This window comes from Saprolegnia diclina (genome assembly GCF_000281045.1).
Source record: "Saprolegnia diclina VS20 unplaced genomic scaffold supercont1.3, whole genome shotgun sequence".
Lineage (NCBI taxonomy): Eukaryota > Oomycota > Saprolegniomycetes > Saprolegniales > Saprolegniaceae > Saprolegnia > Saprolegnia diclina.
In genome coordinates, this window is record NW_008246070.1 from 1,458,758 (window position 1) to 1,478,199 (window position 19,442).

The 19,442-nt window shown below is 57.2% G+C and overlaps 9 protein-coding genes across 10 annotated transcripts in view; 4 read left to right on the plus strand and 5 right to left on the minus strand.

Annotated features, from left to right (window-relative positions):
• Positions 1-651: 651 nt before the first annotated feature.
• Positions 652-2,899, plus strand: SDRG_01685 (asparagine synthase (glutamine-hydrolyzing)). Its single transcript, XM_008607222.1, has 4 exons — positions 652-1,430; positions 1,473-1,578; positions 1,664-1,886; positions 1,942-2,899. Exons 1-4 carry the CDS (start codon positions 655-657, stop codon positions 2,808-2,810), a joined length of 1,974 nt encoding a protein of 657 aa, XP_008605444.1. The 5' UTR covers positions 652-654; the 3' UTR covers positions 2,811-2,899.
• SDRG_01686 (hypothetical protein) lies at positions 2,883-4,107 on the minus strand. Its single transcript, XM_008607223.1, has one exon. It carries the CDS (start codon positions 4,091-4,093, stop codon positions 3,032-3,034), a length of 1,062 nt encoding a protein of 353 aa, XP_008605445.1. The 5' UTR covers positions 4,094-4,107; the 3' UTR covers positions 2,883-3,031.
• A 623-nt stretch (positions 4,108-4,730) lies between these two features.
• SDRG_01687 (hypothetical protein) lies at positions 4,731-5,928 on the minus strand (the record flags this gene model as incomplete). Its single annotated transcript, XM_008607224.1, has 1 exon — positions 4,731-5,928. One exon carries the CDS (start codon positions 5,926-5,928, stop codon positions 4,813-4,815), a length of 1,116 nt encoding a protein of 371 aa, XP_008605446.1. The 3' UTR covers positions 4,731-4,812.
• A 484-nt stretch (positions 5,929-6,412) lies between these two features.
• SDRG_01688 (hypothetical protein) lies at positions 6,413-8,192 on the minus strand. Its single transcript, XM_008607225.1, has 3 exons — positions 7,645-8,192; positions 6,941-7,593; positions 6,413-6,889 (listed from the first exon to the last, which is right to left on the minus strand). The coding sequence occupies exons 1-3, from the start codon at positions 8,167-8,169 to the stop codon at positions 6,439-6,441; spliced, it is 1,629 nt and encodes a 542-aa protein (XP_008605447.1). The 5' UTR covers positions 8,170-8,192; the 3' UTR covers positions 6,413-6,438.
• Positions 8,193-8,916: 724 nt separating this feature from the next.
• SDRG_01689 (hypothetical protein) lies at positions 8,917-9,551 on the plus strand. The gene is made up of 5 exons (XM_008607226.1): positions 8,917-8,973; positions 9,028-9,056; positions 9,098-9,200; positions 9,245-9,322; positions 9,366-9,551. The coding sequence occupies exons 1-5, from the start codon at positions 8,922-8,924 to the stop codon at positions 9,518-9,520; spliced, it is 417 nt and encodes a 138-aa protein (XP_008605448.1). The 5' UTR covers positions 8,917-8,921; the 3' UTR covers positions 9,521-9,551.
• A 195-nt stretch (positions 9,552-9,746) lies between these two features.
• SDRG_01690 (hypothetical protein) lies at positions 9,747-12,446 on the plus strand (the record flags this gene model as incomplete). Its single annotated transcript, XM_008607227.1, has 16 exons — positions 9,747-9,797; positions 9,849-10,019; positions 10,083-10,192; positions 10,238-10,332; positions 10,383-10,461; positions 10,511-10,586; positions 10,633-10,701; positions 10,756-10,901; positions 10,947-11,020; positions 11,069-11,212; positions 11,259-11,329; positions 11,374-11,531; positions 11,581-11,747; positions 11,792-11,954; positions 12,002-12,175; positions 12,221-12,446. 16 exons carry the CDS (start codon positions 9,747-9,749, stop codon positions 12,441-12,443), a joined length of 1,971 nt encoding a protein of 656 aa, XP_008605449.1. The 3' UTR covers positions 12,444-12,446.
• A 256-nt stretch (positions 12,447-12,702) lies between these two features.
• Positions 12,703-15,500, minus strand: SDRG_01691 (hypothetical protein). The gene is made up of 16 exons (XM_008607228.1): positions 15,264-15,500; positions 15,108-15,217; positions 14,959-15,053; positions 14,813-14,891; positions 14,686-14,761; positions 14,569-14,637; positions 14,377-14,522; positions 14,243-14,322; positions 14,055-14,198; positions 13,934-14,007; positions 13,732-13,889; positions 13,517-13,686; positions 13,307-13,469; positions 13,126-13,260; positions 13,029-13,076; positions 12,703-12,965 (listed from the first exon to the last, which is right to left on the minus strand). Exons 1-16 carry the CDS (start codon positions 15,456-15,458, stop codon positions 12,749-12,751), a joined length of 1,959 nt encoding a protein of 652 aa, XP_008605450.1. The 5' UTR covers positions 15,459-15,500; the 3' UTR covers positions 12,703-12,748.
• A 357-nt stretch (positions 15,501-15,857) lies between these two features.
• Positions 15,858-17,614, plus strand: SDRG_01692 (CMGC/CDK/CRK7 protein kinase). The gene is made up of 7 exons (XM_008607229.1): positions 15,858-16,169; positions 16,217-16,316; positions 16,357-16,440; positions 16,488-16,596; positions 16,646-16,728; positions 16,777-17,133; positions 17,179-17,614. The coding sequence occupies exons 1-7, from the start codon at positions 15,878-15,880 to the stop codon at positions 17,375-17,377; spliced, it is 1,224 nt and encodes a 407-aa protein (XP_008605451.1). The 5' UTR covers positions 15,858-15,877; the 3' UTR covers positions 17,378-17,614.
• SDRG_01693 overlaps positions 17,610-19,442 on the minus strand; it is a gene marked incomplete at its 5' end in the record, with an annotated part of 5,955 nt that continues 4,122 nt past the window's right edge. The window contains 10 exons of one of the 2 annotated variants that reach the window (XM_008607231.1): positions 17,610-17,862; positions 17,912-17,956; positions 17,998-18,132; positions 18,175-18,337; positions 18,391-18,566; positions 18,615-18,772; positions 18,822-18,892; positions 18,938-19,081; positions 19,131-19,216; positions 19,277-19,422. In XM_008607231.1, the coding sequence (XP_008605453.1) occupies positions 17,658-17,862; positions 17,912-17,956; positions 17,998-18,132; positions 18,175-18,337; positions 18,391-18,566; positions 18,615-18,772; positions 18,822-18,892; positions 18,938-19,081; positions 19,131-19,216; positions 19,277-19,422 (1,329 nt within the window). In that variant the 3' untranslated portion in view covers positions 17,610-17,657. Of the gene's footprint in view, positions 17,863-17,911; positions 17,957-17,997; positions 18,338-18,390; positions 18,567-18,614; positions 18,773-18,821; positions 18,893-18,937; positions 19,082-19,130; positions 19,217-19,276; positions 19,423-19,442 lie in introns of both variants that reach the window. The other variant, XM_008607230.1, reaches the window with a different exon arrangement.

Below are 19,442 nucleotides of genomic sequence, written 5' to 3' on the forward strand. Positions count from 1 at the left end.
GCTGTCGCAGCCATAACCGTCAAGTCGACTGACTGCCCGCCAGAGCTCTTGTGCTGCGGTCACTTATGTACAATTGTACGGTATTGTTGATGACACGGTGTTCTAGCTTGCGACACATGCGACACACGATGCAGCACGCTGGTGTGGGCGTGCTTCAAGCAGAAAACGTGCACCGTGGGCGTGGGCGCAGAGCCGTAGAGCCGTTATACTAAACCCGTCATTACCGATGGCCGCATTGATGCTATCTGGCGACACTGCCATCAAAACCCAAGGCGCTGAGAAGCAAAAACCAACCTCACCAAGCTCTACCACACGAGCTGCGTGCATTGAAATCATATGTTTTCGGCCGACGATCTTGGTCGATCTCAGCCAAACGATGAGTCTCAGTGGATCGAAGTGTCTCCACGGTACTCGTGCCCGCACAAACCGTGCTTGTTGTTACCGGTAGAACAACGCCACACCATATATACAATCATCATGGGGTGGCAACTGGGAGCTTCAACGGGCCGCGTCGTTGCCGTTGGTGCGTTGGTCGATGCCATGGATATCCTGGCAGTGCGTAACGACAGTCGCTACAGTAATCGCACCCGCCACCTACCTTCGACTCGTATTTCATCGCTACTCTGCTCACTTTTACTTTTGCGTTTGTTCGCCATGTGTGGTATCGTAGCCTACTTGGACCTGAACGGCGGAACCGCTCCCGTGGACTTGACCGCTGCTCTCGACCTGCTCCACCACCGCGGGCCCGACGGTCAAGGCGTTTGGCATGACGCGTCCGTTGGTCTTGGGCACGTGCGTCTCTCGATCATGGATGTGGCGCACGGTCAGCAGCCGCTGCATGCGGGCGGTGTGCACGCGGTCGTGAATGGCGAGTTCTACGAGTTTGAAGCGATTCGCGACGACCTCTGCGCGCGCGGTCACGTCTTTTCAACGCAAAGCGACTCGGAGATCCTCGTGCATCTCTACAATGAGTATGGCGTCAACTGCGTCGACCACCTCCTTGGCGAGTTTGCCTTTGTGCTCTGGGACGCCAACTTGCAGCGGCTTTTGGTTGGTCGCGACCGGCACGGGATCAAGCCTCTCTTCTACACGCAGTTTGACAACAAACTCGTGATTGCGAGCGAGACCAAGGCGTTTCTTGGACTTGGGTGGCAGCCGCAATGGGACGTCCACTCGATCGTCAACAGTGGGCACTATGCGGACGACCGCACGATTTTCAAGGGCGTTTCCAAGATCCCGCCGGGGCAAATTCTCTCGGCGACGCCGTCCGGTTCCATCAAGCTCGAGCGCTACTTTAGCCCGTCGTTCCCCGACCGCAACATCGAGGATCCGCGCTCGATCGACGAAATGGTCGATGGCGTCCGGACGCGCCTCGTCGACGCCGTGCGCGCGCGACTCCGCAGCGATGTACCCGTGGCCGTCTACCTCAGGTGCATCTCTCAGTAGATGCTGCATCTAATCTTTGTCCCTAGCGGCGGCATTGACTCGTCTGCGGTTCTTGGTGTTGCCTCGAGCATCTTGCGCGAGACCGATCCTGATGCACGCATGGACGTCTTTACGATCGCGTTCTCGGACAAGGTGCGATGACGTGACCTCGTCACCTATCTATAGCGTTGCGTCATTGTGACAGATACACCTCACATTGCCTTTGTGCGTACATTAGGAAATCGATGGCGTCAAGTACGATGAGAGCGACGTCGCGGCACGTACGGCCGAGTTTGTGCAAGCCAACTCGCACGTGCTCCACATCACGCAAGAGGATCTCACCGGTGCCTTCGAAGACGCCGTGTGGCACTGGGAGGCCGCAATGAACGACTTTAACGGCGCGGCCAAGTTCTTGCTCTCTCGTTACGTCCGCGACGCGGGCTACAAGGTTGTGCTCACCGGTCTGTGATGGCATTGTGCTTCTTGGATGACAACGATGGCTTATGCGTGGTCTAGGCGAGGGTTCGGACGAGCATTTTGCCGGCTACACCATGTTCTACCCCGATCTCTTCCGCATGGACACGGCGCCGCCCGCGATCCCGCGCCCGATGAGGGAGAAGATCCTCGCGACGATCGAGTCGGCCGATGAAAAGATGTGGAGCGGCGTCGGAAGTCTCCAATTTTCGTACACGGACTGCGGCAAGGAGCGCGCGCTTCTGAGCGGTCTCAGCATCCATCGTATGCTGGCGACGATCGCGGGGCTGCCCGCGGATTTGTACAAGGCTCCACTCAACGCGATCTCGAACCCGACGCAAGCGTTTGCCGCCGTGCTTTCCGCCGAGGAGCGCAAGCTCGCAGCAACCACGTGGCACCCGCTGCACACCGCGTTGTGCCTCGAGACGCGCTGTGTGCTGCCCAACATGCTCTGCAACCAGCTCGGCGACCGGAGCGAAATGGCGCACTCGATCGAGGGCCGCGTGCCGTTCTTGGACCACCGGCTCACGACGTACGTCAATGCCTTGCCGCCCCAAGTGAAGCTCCACGTTGACCCGATGACGGGCAAAATCACTGAAAAGTGGATTTTGCGCCAAGCCATGCGTCCGTTTATCACAGATGAGCTCTACACGATTGCCAAGAAGCCGTTCTTTGCACCGCCTGCCCAGTTTGACCCGGACTGCGTCCAATGGCAGTTCCTGAGCCACCACATCACGCGCGAGGCCGTCGAGAACCTCGGCTGGATGAACTGGGCGTTCGTCGAGCAAACGATCGCCGACTACAAGGGCGACAACGTCCGCCGCGCGCAAAACATTCTCAACGTCGTCGCGTCGTTCATCGTGCTGAGCCAAAAGTTTGACATTCCGACGTACGTTCCGCCGTCGCAGTGACCGATTTTGGAACAGGACGCATTTTGAAGTGTCGCTTGGCGTTTTACATTAAACTACGAATACGCAGCATTGCGCGGTGCTGCCAATAACGGGAAAACGACTTGATTCAAGTTGGACAAAGTATGCACACAACAGGTTCTCGACTTTAGACGGCTAGTCACATGCTCGGTTTCAAGTCCAGCTGCAAGCAGGCAACTTGTTCACATCCATAAATCGTCGCCCTAGAGCACGGCGCGGCACGTGGGGCAGTTAACAACCGCTTCCCGGCGGGTGCAGGACGCCTTCCATTCCGCCAGACACGCCGTGTGGATCTCGTGGCGACAGGGCTGGACGCGTTCCGTGGGTCCCGCGCACAGAGCTTCGCAGCACACGGCGCACTCGTCACTGCCGTCGTTGCGTCGCACGGAAAAGACAAGGCTGAGCCAGGGCACCCGCCGACTCTTCTCGTCAAACGCGACATACTCGTCGCCATCAACGACTGCCCACGGACTGCTCAAATGCATGCGCGATGGATGCTGCACGCCTTCAAAGCGCCAGAGGCACTTAAAGAAGCCTACACTGCGGGGCACGACCCACGAGGCGCACATCGGGCACGCCACTTGGTGCTGGAGCAAGTTGAACGGCGCAAACTTTCGAGGCACAATGACCCACTCGCGGTTCGCCACGCACGTCGTGTTGGTACAGACGCCATGGACGTTCAAGCCCGTGCAAAAGCGCCGCCACGCCGGCGCCGACGGGCTCTGCAGCAGCGCGCTGCACAGCGCCTCGTTGGACACGTCGACAAACTCGGCCGCGGCGCCGCCACCGCGCAACGAGAGCTCGGCCACCAGCGTCATGTCGTTGCACAGATCATAGCTGCCGACCGTGCGCAGGTCCAAGAGCGTGCGGCGGCGCAGCGTCAGGCGCTGAAACGGGCAGCGGGAGACCGCGCGGATCCGGGCCTTGAGCGCTGCGATCGTCTCGTCCGGATGCGCCTGGAGACTCAAGTGGCCCGTTGGAAGCGCAACGAAAAGCGTCAAGGACGCTGGCGACGAAGCAAACACAAACACCCAGCGCGGGCTGCTCGTGCGAAGGGCCGGGAGGTACGGGTGCAGCGACTCGGTCGCGTGCAAGCTCTGACCATACAGCTTGAGCGCCGACAACGTGCCGGAGCCAAGGCTCAGAGACGCTTCGAGGTGTTGCGCAACGTCACCGACTGTCCGAATGGTACCTAGCGTCTCGGGCGGCAGCGAGACCGTGCGATGGATGCGCTTCGCGGCACCGTCGACGCAAAGCACGTCCATCTCGCAACGCCGGCACGAATTAGACTCTGCTCGCCAGCCGTTGACCAAAGACAAAGGCTCACAAAAAAGCGACGCGCCAACGGTCTATTCTCTCGTGGGACAGGGGTGATGGACTCGATCAATAGATCGGGCACCAGAGCCTCGACACTTCAATACCATACATGGTTACGACTGCTACAGTTGCAGCGTCAACGTGCCTTGCATAACGCATAATCTCAAAGCTTCATCACCGCAGCACCAAGACGCCCTATCGTCTTTTGAATCATATTCCATCATGCTGTTCTTCAGCTTATTCGTCGTTCGCGGATGCTGGCAAGAAGGGCCTCGCCCGATGTATGTACGAGTACACCGTATGACATTCGCCGGATCCAACACACGCACATTGGGGGAAGAACGAGCGTCGTATGTAGAGCCACTGCTGCCCAAGAAGGGTGTCGGAACATTAACTACGTAGGAGTTCAAGCACGAAGCACGGCTTCAAAATGGGCTTGGAGTTCAGTTTTTGGCCGTGAGAAGCGAAAATCGCTGTTCGGACAATCGTTCAGGTTGGTCTCGATCAGAAACACAACTTCGCGCGCTCCGCGACTACCTACTCCGTCTCACATTGAGGACGCACCTCGTCAACACGACCACATACTTCCTCGTATGGACTTCAATTAAAAAACATTGATATAAACCGGCGTTCGACGAACCTTGCGTCGTCCACCTCCTGGTCTTACCTACTTGACGTAGGCGGTGCGGCAGCTCGGGCAGCTCGGGCGGCGGTTCCGCAACGCACACATGCGTGCCCACTCGGTCGCACAGCCAACGTGAAACGTGTGCTTGCAGCGCGGCAGCTTGCGCGTCGCCCCGACCGCAAGCGGTTCGCAGCACACGGCGCAGTCGTCGGCCTTGTCGAGCGGCTTGGCGATGAGCACGAGGCTCTGCCACTGCACAATGTCGTCCACGCAGTGGGAAAACTGGTGGTAGCGCCCGCCCGCCGCCTCGGCCCACTCGCTGCTCATGTGCATCTTGGTCGCCGCTGCAATACCCTCAAACCGCCAGCGACAGTCGTGGAAGCCGCACGTGACCGCCTCTACAGGTGCGTCACACATCGGGCACTTGGCTTGGTGCACGAGCAAGTTGAAGGGCTGCATGCCCTGGGGCACAATTACCCACATGTCGTAGGCGGGGCACGTTCGCGTCAAGCACACACCGTGAATGTTGAGGCCCGTGCTGCACTGGTGCCACGTCGGCGCCGTCGTTGCAAACTCGACCGTCTCCAAGAGCTTATTGTCGCCCAGGTTGACAAATGGGCGCGACTCGAGGACCGACGTTGAAAGACATCCGACGCTGCCCCCGCGCAGGCGCGGCAGCTCCGTCAGCGTCGCGAATTGCGGCAGTCCATAGTCGCCGACGGTCGCCGCGTCCCGGAGCTCCCGGCTGCAGTAGCAGAGTCGATCGACGACGTAGCCGCTGCCAATCTTGCGCGCGAGGTGGCGCTTGAGCTGGGCCACCGAGTGCGCTGGCGTCGCATTCACCGTCACCGTGTAGCCCGACATCGTCTTGACAAACAACTGCATCGATGTAGCCGTTGGCACGCTAAAGGCAAGCACCCAGCGCGCCGTCTGCGTGCGAAGTGTGGGCTCATACGGCGCCACAGCAGCGGATCGCGGAAGGCAGACGCCGTACATCTTCAGGTGCGCTTCGGTCCGAGGCGACAGACGTGCCTTGCGCACCAGGGCGGCGGTAAACTGGGCGACCGTGCCCCCCAAAGCGAGCACGTCCGCTTCGTCCAGGTGCAGCATGCCGTCGAGCGTGGCGACCGACGTCTGGTTCACAAGCACCACGTCCATGGTGAGCCGAATCCAAGCCAAAGAGGAAATGACGGTCGCCAAAGACCACGACACGCTTAACGGGCGAGGCACGGTGGGTGGTGGCTAGCGATGTCGCCGTTGGCGCTACTTTCCGAAACAAGCTGAGCTCTGTCCCACGCGCCGCGTTTCTGAAATGCCCCTTCTCTCCGCACCAAAACGACACGTCCCACGTCAATCACCACCGGTGCGACGAGCCTCGGCTCCACTCGGTGGGTAAGGGGTTTGCAAGAAGCGTCGTGGGCAATACCCCTACATGCGATGGCTTCCATGCCAATGCACGCATTTTATCTTGGGCGTAGCGGAACCCAGCGCGAATCGCGGCTCGTCAATGCGGCGTCTTCTTGAATTCTCAGGACGCGCGGTCGACCGAGCGACACATTAGCTGTCGTCCTGGCCCATCACCTCGCACCATTACCTATGGTCATCACCGGTCCCACGACATCCCGACACTCACAACACAACGACGAGAGCAAAGAGAAGGATTCTAAGTTAGAGCATTGCCGGGCCTAACGTGCCGGTGCCGGGGTTGTGTTTCGGACACCCGGCACACCGACAGGCGTCGCCGCAGGTGCACTCGCGGCCAAACGTCATGCCGCAGCCGGGCACAGACCAGCCGACGGCGAGCGCGGCCGTGTGCGCCATAGTCGTGCGGTACTTCGGACACCCGTTCTCACCGCAGCCAAAGTCACACACGTGGTTGTCGTCGTCGACCGAGTTGCGCCGCGCTTGGAGCATCGGTGTGAGCGTGAGGCCGTACGTTGTCGATACGACCGCGACTTCGTTGGCATCAAACATGCCGACGAGAATGACTTCGCTTGGTTTTTGATCGAGGAGCAGCACGATCTGCTCGACGCCTTCAATGTGCTCCAAGATCGACTGCAGCAAGACACCGGTTTGGCCAAACGTGATGAACTGGCCGTGCGTGAGCTCCACCGAGTACCTACACGAGCGAGCCTGTCAGCATCTCATTTCTCTCACAACTGGCATGTACCGGACGCGGGGTGGCACTGGCATCATGGAAATTTTCGAGGCTGAGAACCCGATCACTTCGATACACTGCAGAAAAGAACTCGTGTTGCCGTCGATGCTGTGGACGATGAGGTGTCGCTTCTCAAAATCAATGTCGGCGCGCTGGACGTGCGGCATGGCACGCACGGCGTTGAGGACCGTCGTGCCGCAGTTGCCCATGCACATCATTCCATCGACATGGAAGGTCCATTCAAGCGTCAGAATGACATCGTCAATAAGGCCTTCTTCCAAGACGACGTACGGGCACTGGAGAGGCGCGAGAAGGCCATGGACATCGACCGACGTCATAGACCCCCGTAGGATGAAGCACGCGCTCGAGTTGTGGCGCGAGACGCCGTAGCGGAAGCCGAGAATGTGCGCACTGCGGACACTCGGGAGGCTGCGCAGGAGAGCGAGGCACACGTCGTCGCGCCAGGTGTTGGTGTGGTGCGGGATTTGCAGCAGCATGCGGCGATAAATATAAGACGACGCCGACGTATTTGTCGTCGTCATTGAGACCTTGGGTAGCGCCGGCGTAAACAAAATGTTCTCCAAATGGGCGACCGGCGCGAATGCTGCCGTCGTCGGGTGCAGCAATGGCGTCAGCGACTGGTCCCCGGAAGGCACGACAGCTTCCTACATGCAGCGCTGTCGTGGCCACCGTGATGACGAGGAATGCTCACGTACGTTTTGATGCTCCATGCAAAACCCGTCGCGGCAGCGCGCAATGCGACGGCAGTTGGGTGCTCGGCACATGGCCGGACCGCCGTGGTCAGGGCACTTGCCGTTCGCGCCACGACCCATCTTGGTGCAGTCGGGCTCGGTGCAGCGCTTACCACCGCCGTGGGCCCGGCAAAAGCCACCGCCCTGGGAGTTTTTCTCACAGCCCGCATGGCCACAGCGCTTCCCGCCGCCGTGCATCGTGCAGTAGCCGCCACCGACGTCGGCCTTTTGACAGTTGGGCTCGGTGCAGCGCTTGCCACCGCCATGGCCGCGGCAAAGGCCGCCACCGGCGTCGACCTTGTGGCACTCGGGCACAGTGCAGCGCGAGCCGCCGCCGTGCTTGCGGCAGTAGCCGCCTCGCTGGTAGCCGTTGGTGCAGCCTTCGTGGCGACACTTCTTGCCGCCGCCATGGCCGACGCAGAGACCACCGCCCGCGTCGACCTTGTCGCAGCCACCGGCGTACGTGCAGGCGCGGCGCGGTAGGACCATCGGCGCGTTCAACAATTGCCGAGTATAAATACTCCAATTCTCTGAGAACGAATCATTTGCGGCTGATACGGCAGAGGACCTGTGAAAAGGCATGTTACAAATTAAATAACAGAGGTTGGAACCGACTGCAGCGTGTCGACGGTGGAATTCCTCGACGCACCGAGGACAACCGCGTCACCGGGAACCGGATGATGTGAATGCCCTCGAGGCTACTACCTCTGGACATCGTCTTGGTTTCTTGTCGACAATGTCCGCGTCACGCACGATGTTCACTCGACGCAAGTTTCAAAACCCCAAGCAGGAGATAAGAGTTCTATCGACTTTTCAATCTACAGAGCTGTGCGTAGCTTGCTAGCTATTACCGACTCATTCGCGCGTAGCATTCGGGCACCGCGGATGTAATATTTCCTAGTATACTAGAGTAATCCAAGTACCACCTTTCCCGCTACCAAGAAGTTGCCCCGCGTGACGTAGTCCTAAAACACGTGATGTTCTCAAGAAGGGTATTACATTCCTGCCGCTTTTGTTAAGTTGTGCGATGCAGACACGCGTCAGGTAGAGCTAATTCCTCGCGGCACATTTCTGATGGATGGCAATCTCCGCTTCCACGTGGCAACTGCACCGCAATCTTTTTTAATGCTATTTAATACCGAGAGAAAGTGAGTCGTTTGGGTTTGTCCCGTCCAATTTCCGGATAAGCGGTTTGTCCCAAATATATCCGGACGATTCAAACTGGTTTCGAAATTTGCGGGATGGACACAGCGGGGAGCGACGACGAGACGTACTCGATTACGTCGCAGCCATGTACGTCCATGAGCGCCCATGTCACTGCGGAAGGCTCATGGATCCATCTTCTAGGGGGTGACCTTCATGAGTTCTACCCCAAGGTACACGATGCGCAGCGCAACATAGGACGACCTGCCTGTAGACGATCGCACCGTCCGTGCCGCTGACCGGCGACCTCGCCGAGCTGCATTCGTTCCTCGTTGGCCAGCGCCCGGCCCAAGACTTTGGCCTTCGAACTCGAGGCGGTACAATGCTCCGTGTCCGGCGCTTCGACGCCAATGTCCCATAGGCGTCAGCGTCCAAAAGGCCATCGAGAGCAAATTGCGCGAGCTCGAGAACCTCAACTTCCGCCTCTACTTGGACGAAGGTACGCTATCTAAATCATTAACCGAGTTGCTACATCGTTGCAGGGCGCGAAATGCAGAAAGGCCAGGAGCTCCAGATTTTGTCCATGACGTGCCTGCCACACGCGCCCAAGCCGGAGCCACCGACACGAAAAGCCAAGGCAACGATCGATGTGGCTGATAGGCGTCGCGCCAAAAAGCCTCGGCGGCCGTCTGCGTAATATGCATAACATACAAGGCGTCGGCGACTTTGCTATCACATGACGCGCTTAGTGTCGATGCTCGATCGTCGAGACACGAGGAGTGTGTTGTTGACTTGCGTTGTGGGCTTCGCCGTTGAACTAGCCACTTGATCATCGCATATCAACGTCACTTTGCAGGGGTTTCACCGGACGTTTTACAGAACAAATCAATACAGACCGGTGCCGTGAGCAGTCGACGATTTCAATGGTCGCCAAGATGCTGCGGTGCGCGGTGCAGCCCCGCGCGACGCCCTCGGTACGTGTTGCGCACCATGTTTGCATCAATCTCAATGCTTTATGGCTCTAGTCGGCGGGTGGCTCGAATATGGCGACGATGACGATCACCAATGGCGCCGCGGCGTCGGGCAGGTTGCACGACCAGAGCCAAGCGTCCTACCTTGCTGCCTACGCTCGTGTCGGCTCCAACTTGGTGGCCGGCTGTCTGATCCTTCTTTCGCTCTTGACACTCTCCGTCCTCGTATCTCAGGTGGGCTCGATGACAGTGCGGACGCATTTAATGTGACGCGCCGTTGTGAACTAGGGCATGTTTGACCGGCTCGTGGTCTCCGTCAACGCCCAGACCGAGACATATTTTTGGGCCCCCTTTGGGCAGAGCTGCCTCCTCACAGCATCGGGCTTTGTGCCCGAGAGGTGATGATATCACATTTTGCGTTACTGCATCTGAAACGGATGTAGCTGCAGCGCGGACGAAGTCAATGCAACGAGCCTCACTGTATGGACGGCGGTTGGTCACATCTTGGCGCAACAGTGGGCTCGCGAACTGGAAGCATGTACGTACTGTGTGGCTAGACCAAGCATATCGACATTATGAGTCGACTAGCACCGACGCTGCGTGTTACGACGTGCATCATTGGTGGCACCTCCAGCGTTGGCTGGGCCAACCTGCAGCTGGTCGCAGGGTACAATTACCGTTCTGACGCAGCACGCGAGTGCTTATCCACTGTGTAGTTATGACGCATTTCCCGAATGCCTGCCGACCAACGGCGCGCAGCCGGTCGCCGGGATGGCCATGCTCGAAACCACGGTATGTGTACCTCGATTTAGTCGGACGTTTATTGATATGTCATTAGATTCGAGAGGCGTTTGTGGAAGGTGTTTACCTTATGACGCTCTACTCTGACTTGGACCCTGCGATGAATGTACACGTTGTCGTTATGACACCGGACATATGATGATCATGTTTGGATGCGTAGACGGTGCACCTCCACGTGAGCTCGGACGGCTCGAAAGCCAAGCTCATGAAGGACCCAGCACGCACAATCATTACGCAAGACGGTGTGGCGCTGGCGGACGCCTTTGGCACGGACTACATCATCAACTCGTACCCGCTGGGCCCTTGGTAGCGCCTTCTACGTCCAATATTTAGCTCTCACGAGGAAGTTAGGTTCCACGTTGTGGGCTACTGCCACACGGAAATCGAAGAAGTGAGCGATCTCGGGCTACCTGGGTGGAGCCAAGGTACCAGAAAGCGACTAGTGCAGTCCCAAATGTAGTCGTTCGCAATAGGCAAGTCGTCGGGGCACGCGATCTGCCCGGGCTGGAACTGTGGGCACCAAGTCGAGAACGCGACGGCACTGATTGCGCTGCAGCTCTGCCTTTCGGTGCTGACTCTCGCGCTCCTCGGCGGCGACATTTACGTCACGTGGCAAGGTCGGTTTGTGGTTTTCTCACAAATAAGGTTTCAAGCCCGCCGTAGGACTGCGCGGTCTTCTCCGCCACAAGCCAGTGCTAACATATGCTCTCCTTTCTGGCCTCGAGCGTCGCAAGGTTCACCACATTCGAGTTATGTCCTTTAACACTTGTGAGCGCAGGTGCTACTAAGCTTTATCGCGCTCAACGCCGCCCCGTCGCTTTTGTATCTCGACGTCTCGCGGATCTACTTTTTCACGACCAACGGATTCAAGATTTGGTCTCTCTCAGCCGCGATGCTCGGCAACTGCGTCGCATTTGGTTGCCTTTTCATTCTCTCGTTCGCACCTTCTCGCACCTTCTAGAACCGACTCATCACCGTCCGATAGGCTCGTGGGCATGCTGCCGGCTCCGCGCATTATTCAGGATTACTGCATCAGCTACTCGGCCCCCGCTTTCCTCTTTTGCACGATTGGGGGCGTCGCCTTCAAACTCTGTGACATGGACCTCTTCCGATTGGTGTACAACCAATTTTACGCCGCACCGCCGTACCTCGGTATGTGCCACATTGCCGTATCTTTAACCATCACTCTGATGTAGGAATGTATGTCAATCAGGCCACCTGGCCCAGTGGCGCGTACGTGGCAGAAGGCACACCGGCCGTCGCAACTCTTCTCTCGTCGCTGGTTGCCTACCCGATCTTGATTGCCTTGGGTGCCTCGATGCTGCTCTCGATGGGACACCGCCGGCTGCGCTCCCGCGGGTCGACATGTGTCGACGGTGATGCAACCTTCTCATGCATGGCTGTAGATTGCTTCTTCACACACAGTGGTGCACAGCCAACTCGTTCTTACGCTACGCCAAACGCCCGCAGTATATCACGTCATTGCCACTCGAAGAGTCGAATGCTATCAAAATTGGCGCCAAACTCTTTTGCAAGCCAAGTACGATGGCTCTCATGGGCTATGGCATCGTCGCTGAAGCGTACATCGATCTTGAGAATTGCTCTTCAGCTTGTTGCTTTGTTAGGGAGGCGGACCCGACTCCGGACGCTGCCATGAAGCGCCCACAGACGACGTTTGTTTTGGTGAGCATCTACGCGCTGCTGCCCGCACTTCTCCGCAGTGGTTGGCGCATGCCAGTGCTCATCGCGGGCGTCATTCGCGGCAACCAGTTCGAACCTACCAAAGGCAAAACCACACTTGACCGCACGCGCGAGTATGTGCACAAACGCGGATCTTGCGTCACGTAGACTAGTACCAAACACTACCAGTGTGTCCACGAGTAGTACTAATATCCATTTTATAGTTTTCATATTTCAGACACAATCTGTTTAGTAGCGATGGAATGGGAGTCACTGTGGCGTGAAGCGAGCATCGTCATCTATAAGCCGTCGTCGATTTGAGTACCATGTGCTCATTCATGTACCTTGGCCGATGGCAAGACGGGGGCACCTTGGAGGGAAGCAACACAGGGATACATGGCACTTGCATCCCATTTTTTCCATGATTTTGGAGGCAAAAATGATGGATTGTGTTTATTCGTGTGCTTGGCGACTTAGTGAACGTGGGAGGCTTCCTCGTACTCGTAACGCGCTTGCCGATCCAGGTATGCGTCGGGGGTCGCAGTGAACTTGCCGTCGACAATATGACCATACTTGCGGGGCGGGAACCAAAAGAGACACGAGCACATAAGAGCGGGCACGAGAGCGTAAATGCTAATGACGACAAGCGTTTTCGGTGGCTTGCGAGCAGCTGGACCGGCCATCGAATCGCTACAACAGAAATTCAACTATCAGATCTAATCGATTCGTGCGGCACAAGCAATTTGGACGTACGATGCCGTGCGACGCGTCACCGTGACATACCCAAGCTGCGTCAGCACACTAGTTCAATGCGCTGCGTCAAGTACGCCATATGCGCAGGGGACCGCACCAGGGAAGACAAGCTACGTTCTCGTGCACGCGCACGGTAGCGTGTTCGTCGAGCGGCAACGCCGTCAAGAGCGTCGGTGGATTTGCGAGCACCAAAAAGCTGTTTTGAAGGCACCAGTCGGTGCAAAGCAAGAGACTAGATGAAGACCGTGTCAGCTACATGACACGCGAGAATGTATGACCTTTTGCGCGTGTAGAGGCGCTCGAACAGCGTTGTGAGAAGCGATAGGGCGAGAGCCGCCGAAAGTGCCGCGCACAGAGGGATCTGAAGCCACGTGAGGACGACGGGTGTGCCTTCTGCTACGTAGGCGCCGCTTGGCCACGTCGTGTTGCGCAGCCACAGTCCTACACTTACAGTCAAACACGCGGAGATCGCACTTAAGAACAAGTACCCAAGGTGGGCTCGGCGGAAAAGAAGGCGTTGTAGGTCGTTTGAAAGAGCGACCGGGTCCCGGCGCACGCCAGGAAGATCGCAAGTAGAGAGGTGTAGACGAAGCGCGATGCGTTGTACGGGAGACACACCGTATGGAGCACGGCCGGCAGTGGAAGAATCTCGATGCAACTACAGCCCATTTATGCCTTGCTATCACGGCATGACGGCACTTGCCTGAGCACGAGCATGAGGGCGAACGAGGCAAAGACCGCCAGCATCGCCACCGCAAGGCACCAGATGACATAGCCCTTTTGCGTAAAGAAGTAAATGCGCGCCACGTCCAAGTACAAGAGCGACGGGAGCGCATTGATGACAACAACGAGAGCCAGGCACTACTGCAGTCATGGTACCAGAGCGCAGTATCAATGACCCGTACTTTGCGTCGCTCCAACCCGTCGAGAATTTGGTATGTCATCGTGACAGGTTTGGAATGGTACACACGGTGCAGCCCTACGCGCACACTAGGCCTAGAGAACACCTCAGATCGGTCCACGTACCGTAGCAGGTGAGGTAAATGTCGCCGCTGAGCAAAAGGCAAGCCGCAACGAACGCGACAAGCTGCAGGACGATGAGCTCAGGTGCATTCTGCACCACATGACCACACGTCCAGCCCGGTGCAACGGGCCGCTGGGAAAATTTGCCTGGCACTTGGTTGCGGTTTGGAGCTGTGTGTGGGCGAATCTACCTTGGCTCCAGCCTCGCAACGACGACGTGAAGGCACTGAGCTCTTCCATTTCCGTGTGACACGACGCCGTCACTTGGTAGCTACGCACAAGATGTGTGCTAACAACTGGACAATTAACCCATGCGCTACAATACCGAGGACCCAATGGGTACGAGTGGATCATGTAGTTTTGTCCAATCGCATCAGCGATGGTCTGGCCATGCAGCGTCACCAGCGTCCGCAGTGGGCTGCTCAAGAGCTTCGCCGTCGTCCCATCCGTGTTGACGTACGCCAGTACTTTCTATGCGCTTGGAATCGGTACAATATTGTCATGGGAATATCGACACCTGCATCGTAGGGTTCAGATCCGAGTAGAGCGTCAAAAAGTACAGGCCTTCCGGGTGTGTATCGCGGATCTATACATTTCATTTCGTTGTCGAAATTCGTACAACTTGAGAGCGCACGGTGGTCTCGAGCATGGCCATGCCTGCAATGCTCTGGGCGCCAGCACTCGGAAGGCACTCGGGATAGTCGTCGTACCTACAGCCATTTGCCAATGAAAATTTCGGTGTCATGGTGTAAGGTGTCTACCCGGCGATAAATTGGAGGTCGCCCCACCCAACACTTGGAGTGGCTCCAATGATGCACGTCGTCACATACAGCTCGCGCGCTAGACAGGTTGTCATCCCAAGGTCGGAAGCAAGGGAAAAAAAGGTCCGAATCACGGCGCGTAGTACCTTTGGTGAGCTCAGCGGCCCACTGCTGGGCAAGCACGAGCTCAATGGCCGTCCACGCGTTGGTGTGCGTCGTGTTCTGTACCTCGGCCGAGCAACTAGTCCTCATAATCGATGATTAGCCAAACAAATGCTAGTAGAGGGCTAGAGACCTGTTTGCGACAAACCCGGCTCGGTCGACGACACAACTCTTGCTATATGGCGCCCAAAACTGGTCGGCGGTCTGTGTATTCTTGGAGACAATCGCGCGTTCAAACATGCCCTAATCCGCGTCCATGACGGGAGGTCGGTAGGATCAAGACGCGCACTTGAGAGAGAAAGACGAGCAACGTCACGAGCGAGAGCAGCGCAATCGAACACGTGACGACGTTCGAGATTAGGCACTGCAGCACATTTACCGTCGTGGGCTGCAACCGCTTGAAAGCTGCCGCCGCAACACTCGCGTCTGGCGCCGAGCCCTCGGCGCAGAGCCCGAGGTTGATGTCGGGGCCGACGCGGGGCATGTTCCAGCGACGAACAAGGTGCCAAATATAGCAGAGATGTCTAACCCAAAAGACAATTATTCCCATCTAAAACTATTTGGAGACGTTTAAGTATACGCCTCGCAGCGTTCCATCCTTGGAGAGAGTTGGAGAGCAACGGTGCGTGCCAGTCGTCGACACGAGCCTATCTATACCTCTGCATTGTCTAATCCAACGCCTTTTTAGCGCCAGCATGGCTGAGCCTGAGGATGTACCTCGTCATGCGAGCCGTTTGTACGTTATACGTGCTAATGTGGTGGAGAGTCCATGCCATTCCAGGCTATTAAGGCTGCGATCGTGTCGTGGCAGCGCCAAAAGAGTATACGGCGATGTTTAAAGAGCGTGTTTTTAGCCATCGCAAACCGGACAACCATTCGGATACGGCAGTGGGCTGGTGGACGATGAGCTTGAACTTGCCGCAGCATGGCTGGGACGACGGCTGCCTCGACGTGTACGAGAAGATCGAGTGCATTGGCGCCGGGACATACGGGCAGGTCTACCTCGCTGCCCACCGGGACACGGGCGACATGGTCGCGCTTAAGAAGATCCGCAGCCTCAACGAGGTCCAAGGTCTTCCCGTGACCTCGATCCGCGAGATCAAGGTGCTCAAGTCGCTCCGCCACCGCAACCTCGTGGGCCTCAAAGAGGTCATCGTGACCAACGAGGTCGACGATCCCGACGACGATTTCGCCGGTGCCCACTGCGATCTTCTGCCTCTGGTCGTCTCATGCGCTTGGTAGAAAAGTGCGGGCCCGGCGCCGACTTTACCACGGGATGCATCTACCTCGTGCTCGAGTACGTCGAACACGACCTCACGGGCCTTATCGACCGGCAGTACCCGTACGTACACGCTATGCTTCCGGCATCTCATGGCACGCAGTTTCTCGGACGTGGAGATCAAGAGCATCATGAAGCAGCTCTGCGAAGTCATGGTCGCCATGCACGCCGTCGACATCATCCACCGGTACGCCCTGTACGATGGCCCAAGTCGCTGATACCGATGTCATGTAGTGATATCAAGTGCTCGAACCTCCTCATGACGCCCAAGCATGTGTTGAAGGTCGCCGACTTTGGCCTCGCGCGGTCCATTGGCGGTGGCGAGCAAAATTTTACCAACAAGGTTTGCATTCTCAGTCATATCTGTAGCCTCAACATAGTCACATGAGTAGGTAGTCACGCTCTGGTATCGCAGCCCCGAGCTCCTCCTTGGCGCCACCTCGTACGACGCAATGGTTGACATGTGGAGTGTGGGGTACTGTCTTGCGTCCGGAGGCTCGCATCCTCCTCATTCTCTATCTAGTTGTGTGTTTGCCGAGCTGTACATTGGCCGGCCGCTCTTTGCCGGCAAGAACGAGATGGAGCAAATCCGCCGCATCTTTGACGTCTGTGGGTCGCCCACGCCAAGCAACTGGCCCGACCACGGGAGCTTGCCGTTTACAAACAAGTTTGTACCGGACGCAGCGCTGCCCAACCGCCTCGCCGACTTTCTCAAGCGTGAAACGCAAGTACGGTACCCGCAACGGGAGCTGCCCACGGGGGCGCTGGACCTTATGACGAGCCTCCTGCAACTGGACCCAAAGAAGCGTCTCACCGCGTCGGCAGCACTCCAGTCGCGGTACTTTCGGTCCGAGCCGCTTGCGCCGACCGACCCAGAGAGGTAGAGGAGCCATCCCATGAATCACTCGCGTCACCCCAAGCGTAGCTTGCCGCCTCTGTCCAACTTGCCGCCGTCGCACGAATTTCAGACCAAGAAAATCCGAAAAGAACAAGCATCGAAGCGCAACCTGTCCGCCTCCATGTCCATCTCGTCCGAGAGCCGACCGTTGGGAACTCCGAGCGATGCGCCGCTGCCGCCCAAGCGCGCCAAAACTTCGAGCATCGACCTAAAACCTCGGCCGTAGTCGTCGAGACCCTACCCCTCACATACTGGACCGCTAAACCCACAATTTTTCGTTGGGTAAAACCTTCAAATTGGCGCTTTTTGCGGGTCAACCGTCCAAACTTTTGCGTCATATCGCCCCGTACTTGAGCCTATTTGATCGCTCGAGAATTCCTCGGCACGAATCACTCCATAAATTTCAAGCAAAACACTTTACAGAAAAAAATTGCGAGTGTACAATGTGTAAAATATAATGGCGAATCGTTGATGCATGTTGTACACGTTTGTAAATGTAAATCTACTTAGGAAATGCAGGTGCCGCGCGTGTAGATGTACGACTTGGTCCTGTCGAGCGGTCCTTTGGTCTCTCGGAACGTATTAGCAATAATGTCGCCGACGGCGCGGGGCGTCACGCAGACCCATTTGGGGCCGTACAACGCGAGCACCAAGCTGTAAATGCTCACGATCGTAAACTCTTCGTCGCCTTTCTTCATCGAGGCGGTCGCGCTACGCATAGTCTGTGAGTACTATGTCCTCGAAAAGACTCTCATCATACTCGGGCGCATTGAGAACCGTGGCATACCCGAGCAGCGCCATCGTGCTAGAGCTAACGTCATGCACGAACCTTGGACCTTCAAGTACCTCGGCTTACAGAACATGCGGTTGCCAATCTTGATGGCATTCGTCTGCTCGAGGGGGAGCGTCGTGAGGACGTTGGGGGGCGTCACGTGCGAGAGGAACGAGTTGGTGCTGCACCAGTTGGTCGACAGGAAGATCCTACTCGACGTGGATGCCACTGCCGACGATACACCGTCGCACCGGCGCGCCATGGCGATGCGATGAAGCGTTGCGTAGCCAATGGACGCGGCCCACGCCACGAACAGCGGTGTTAAAATATCGCTTTGGAGCTCCGTGAACGCCGTGGGGGTGCCGTCGGCGACGTATGCGCCGCTCGGCCATGTCGCATTGTTGATAAACATACCTAAAATGATATAATATGCATAATTGCATACGATGAAATAGACCACGCGGTACCAATGAACGGCGGGGCCGCATAAAACGCATTGTAAACTTGTTTGAAGAGGATGTCGTTGCCCGCGAGGAGGTAGAAAATGGCGGCAATCGACGCATACATGTAGAGCGGCGCCGAGTACGTCAAGCACTTTTGACCAAGGAGCGACCGAAGCGGTCGGCATAGCCAATCGAGAATGCTACATGTGGAAATGCTATGGCAGCTGCACAACGTCCGTCGAAAGTACCTCAGTGCAAGGAGCCACCCGAACGAGACAAAGCTCGCGACCATGAGAGCAGAGAGGCTCCAGATCTTGAAGCCGTTGTCTGTAAAGTAGTAGATGCGCGAGACGTCCATGTAGAGTAGACCGGGCATCGCGTTGACGAGGATGCAGACAAGGAGCAGCTACACCCATAGCTGTAGATTAGAAACCGCGGGTAGGGCAGAGCTGCACCTTGCGCCGCTCGAGACCCGAGAGAATCGCGTACGTAAGCACTGGCTTCCCGCCCAAAACACCCTTGAGCCCTAGCCCTTGTATATAGTACATGATAGGATGTCGGTTCTTTGTACCTTGATATGTGGTGAGGAGGTCACCGCTGAGCAGCAAGAGCGTCATGATGGCGAAAATGACTTGAATTGCGATGAGTTCGTTGGCGTTGGCGACCGTGTGCCCGCAGTTCCAGCCCGGCACGATGGGCAATTTCGAGTGTGCCCCTACACCCGTTGTCCTTAGTACTCGATCATCCATAGATCGTAAGTGTACCTTGGCTCCAGCCGGTGAGTCCTAGGGCTGAGATCTGCCCCGAGAGCTCTTCGATCTCGGTGTGGCACGCAGACGTGACCAAGTACCTGATGAAAAGACCGAGATCCTGTTATACTCCTGACGAGGCGACACGTGTTGATGCATACCGGTTGCCAAGCGGGCGTGACGTGATGATGCTGCTCAAGCCAAGGACGTCGTTTTCAATGCCACCCGCTTGCGTGATCACGGTTCGCTTGACGCTCTCAATGAGGGGTGCGACCGATCCGTCTGTGCTCACGTAGCTCTGGACAAGCTGTCATGTGTTATGAGTGT

What these genes read in the sequence shown, in the direction of transcription:
- SDRG_01685 (XM_008607222.1), top strand. Translation starts at nt 655, where the DNA reads ATGTGTGGTATCGTAGCCTACTTGGACCTGAACGGCGGAACCGCTCCC. An exon ending in CCCGTGGCCGTCTACCTCAG is followed by an intron (nt 1,431 to 1,472) that starts GTGCATCTCTCA and finishes CTTTGTCCCTAG; the next exon opens with CGGCGGCATTGACTCGTCTG. An exon ending in CGATCGCGTTCTCGGACAAG is followed by an intron (nt 1,579 to 1,663) that starts GTGCGATGACGT and finishes TGCGTACATTAG; the next exon opens with GAAATCGATGGCGTCAAGTA.
- SDRG_01686 (XM_008607223.1), bottom strand. Translation starts at nt 4,093, where the DNA reads ATGGACGTGCTTTGCGTCGACGGTGCCGCGAAGCGCATCCATCGCACG.
- SDRG_01688 (XM_008607225.1), bottom strand. Translation starts at nt 8,169, where the DNA reads ATGGTCCTACCGCGCCGCGCCTGCACGTACGCCGGTGGCTGCGACAAG. An exon ending in TTTGCATGGAGCATCAAAAC is followed by an intron (nt 7,594 to 7,644) that starts GTACGTGAGCAT and finishes CGCTGCATGTAG; the next exon opens with GAAGCTGTCGTGCCTTCCGG. An exon ending in CCAGTGCCACCCCGCGTCCG is followed by an intron (nt 6,890 to 6,940) that starts GTACATGCCAGT and finishes TCGCTCGTGTAG; the next exon opens with GTACTCGGTGGAGCTCACGC.
- SDRG_01689 (XM_008607226.1), top strand. Translation starts at nt 8,922, where the DNA reads ATGGACACAGCGGGGAGCGACGACGAGACGTACTCGATTACGTCGCAG. An exon ending in CTCGATTACGTCGCAGCCAT is followed by an intron (nt 8,974 to 9,027) that starts GTACGTCCATGA and finishes TCCATCTTCTAG; the next exon opens with GGGGTGACCTTCATGAGTTC. An exon ending in CCGCCTCTACTTGGACGAAG is followed by an intron (nt 9,323 to 9,365) that starts GTACGCTATCTA and finishes ACATCGTTGCAG; the next exon opens with GGCGCGAAATGCAGAAAGGC.
- SDRG_01691 (XM_008607228.1), bottom strand. Translation starts at nt 15,458, where the DNA reads ATGCCCCGCGTCGGCCCCGACATCAACCTCGGGCTCTGCGCCGAGGGC. An exon ending in GTTGCGAGGCTGGAGCCAAG is followed by an intron (nt 14,199 to 14,242) that starts GTAGATTCGCCC and finishes ACCAAGTGCCAG; the next exon opens with GCAAATTTTCCCAGCGGCCC. An exon ending in GTGACGCGTCGCACGGCATC is followed by an intron (nt 12,966 to 13,028) that starts GTACGTCCAAAT and finishes TTTCTGTTGTAG; the next exon opens with CGATTCGATGGCCGGTCCAG.
- SDRG_01692 (XM_008607229.1), top strand. Translation starts at nt 15,878, where the DNA reads ATGAGCTTGAACTTGCCGCAGCATGGCTGGGACGACGGCTGCCTCGAC. An exon ending in GCCGTCGACATCATCCACCG is followed by an intron (nt 16,441 to 16,487) that starts GTACGCCCTGTA and finishes GATGTCATGTAG; the next exon opens with TGATATCAAGTGCTCGAACC. An exon ending in GCGCCGACCGACCCAGAGAG is followed by an intron (nt 17,134 to 17,178) that starts GTAGAGGAGCCA and finishes CCCCAAGCGTAG; the next exon opens with CTTGCCGCCTCTGTCCAACT.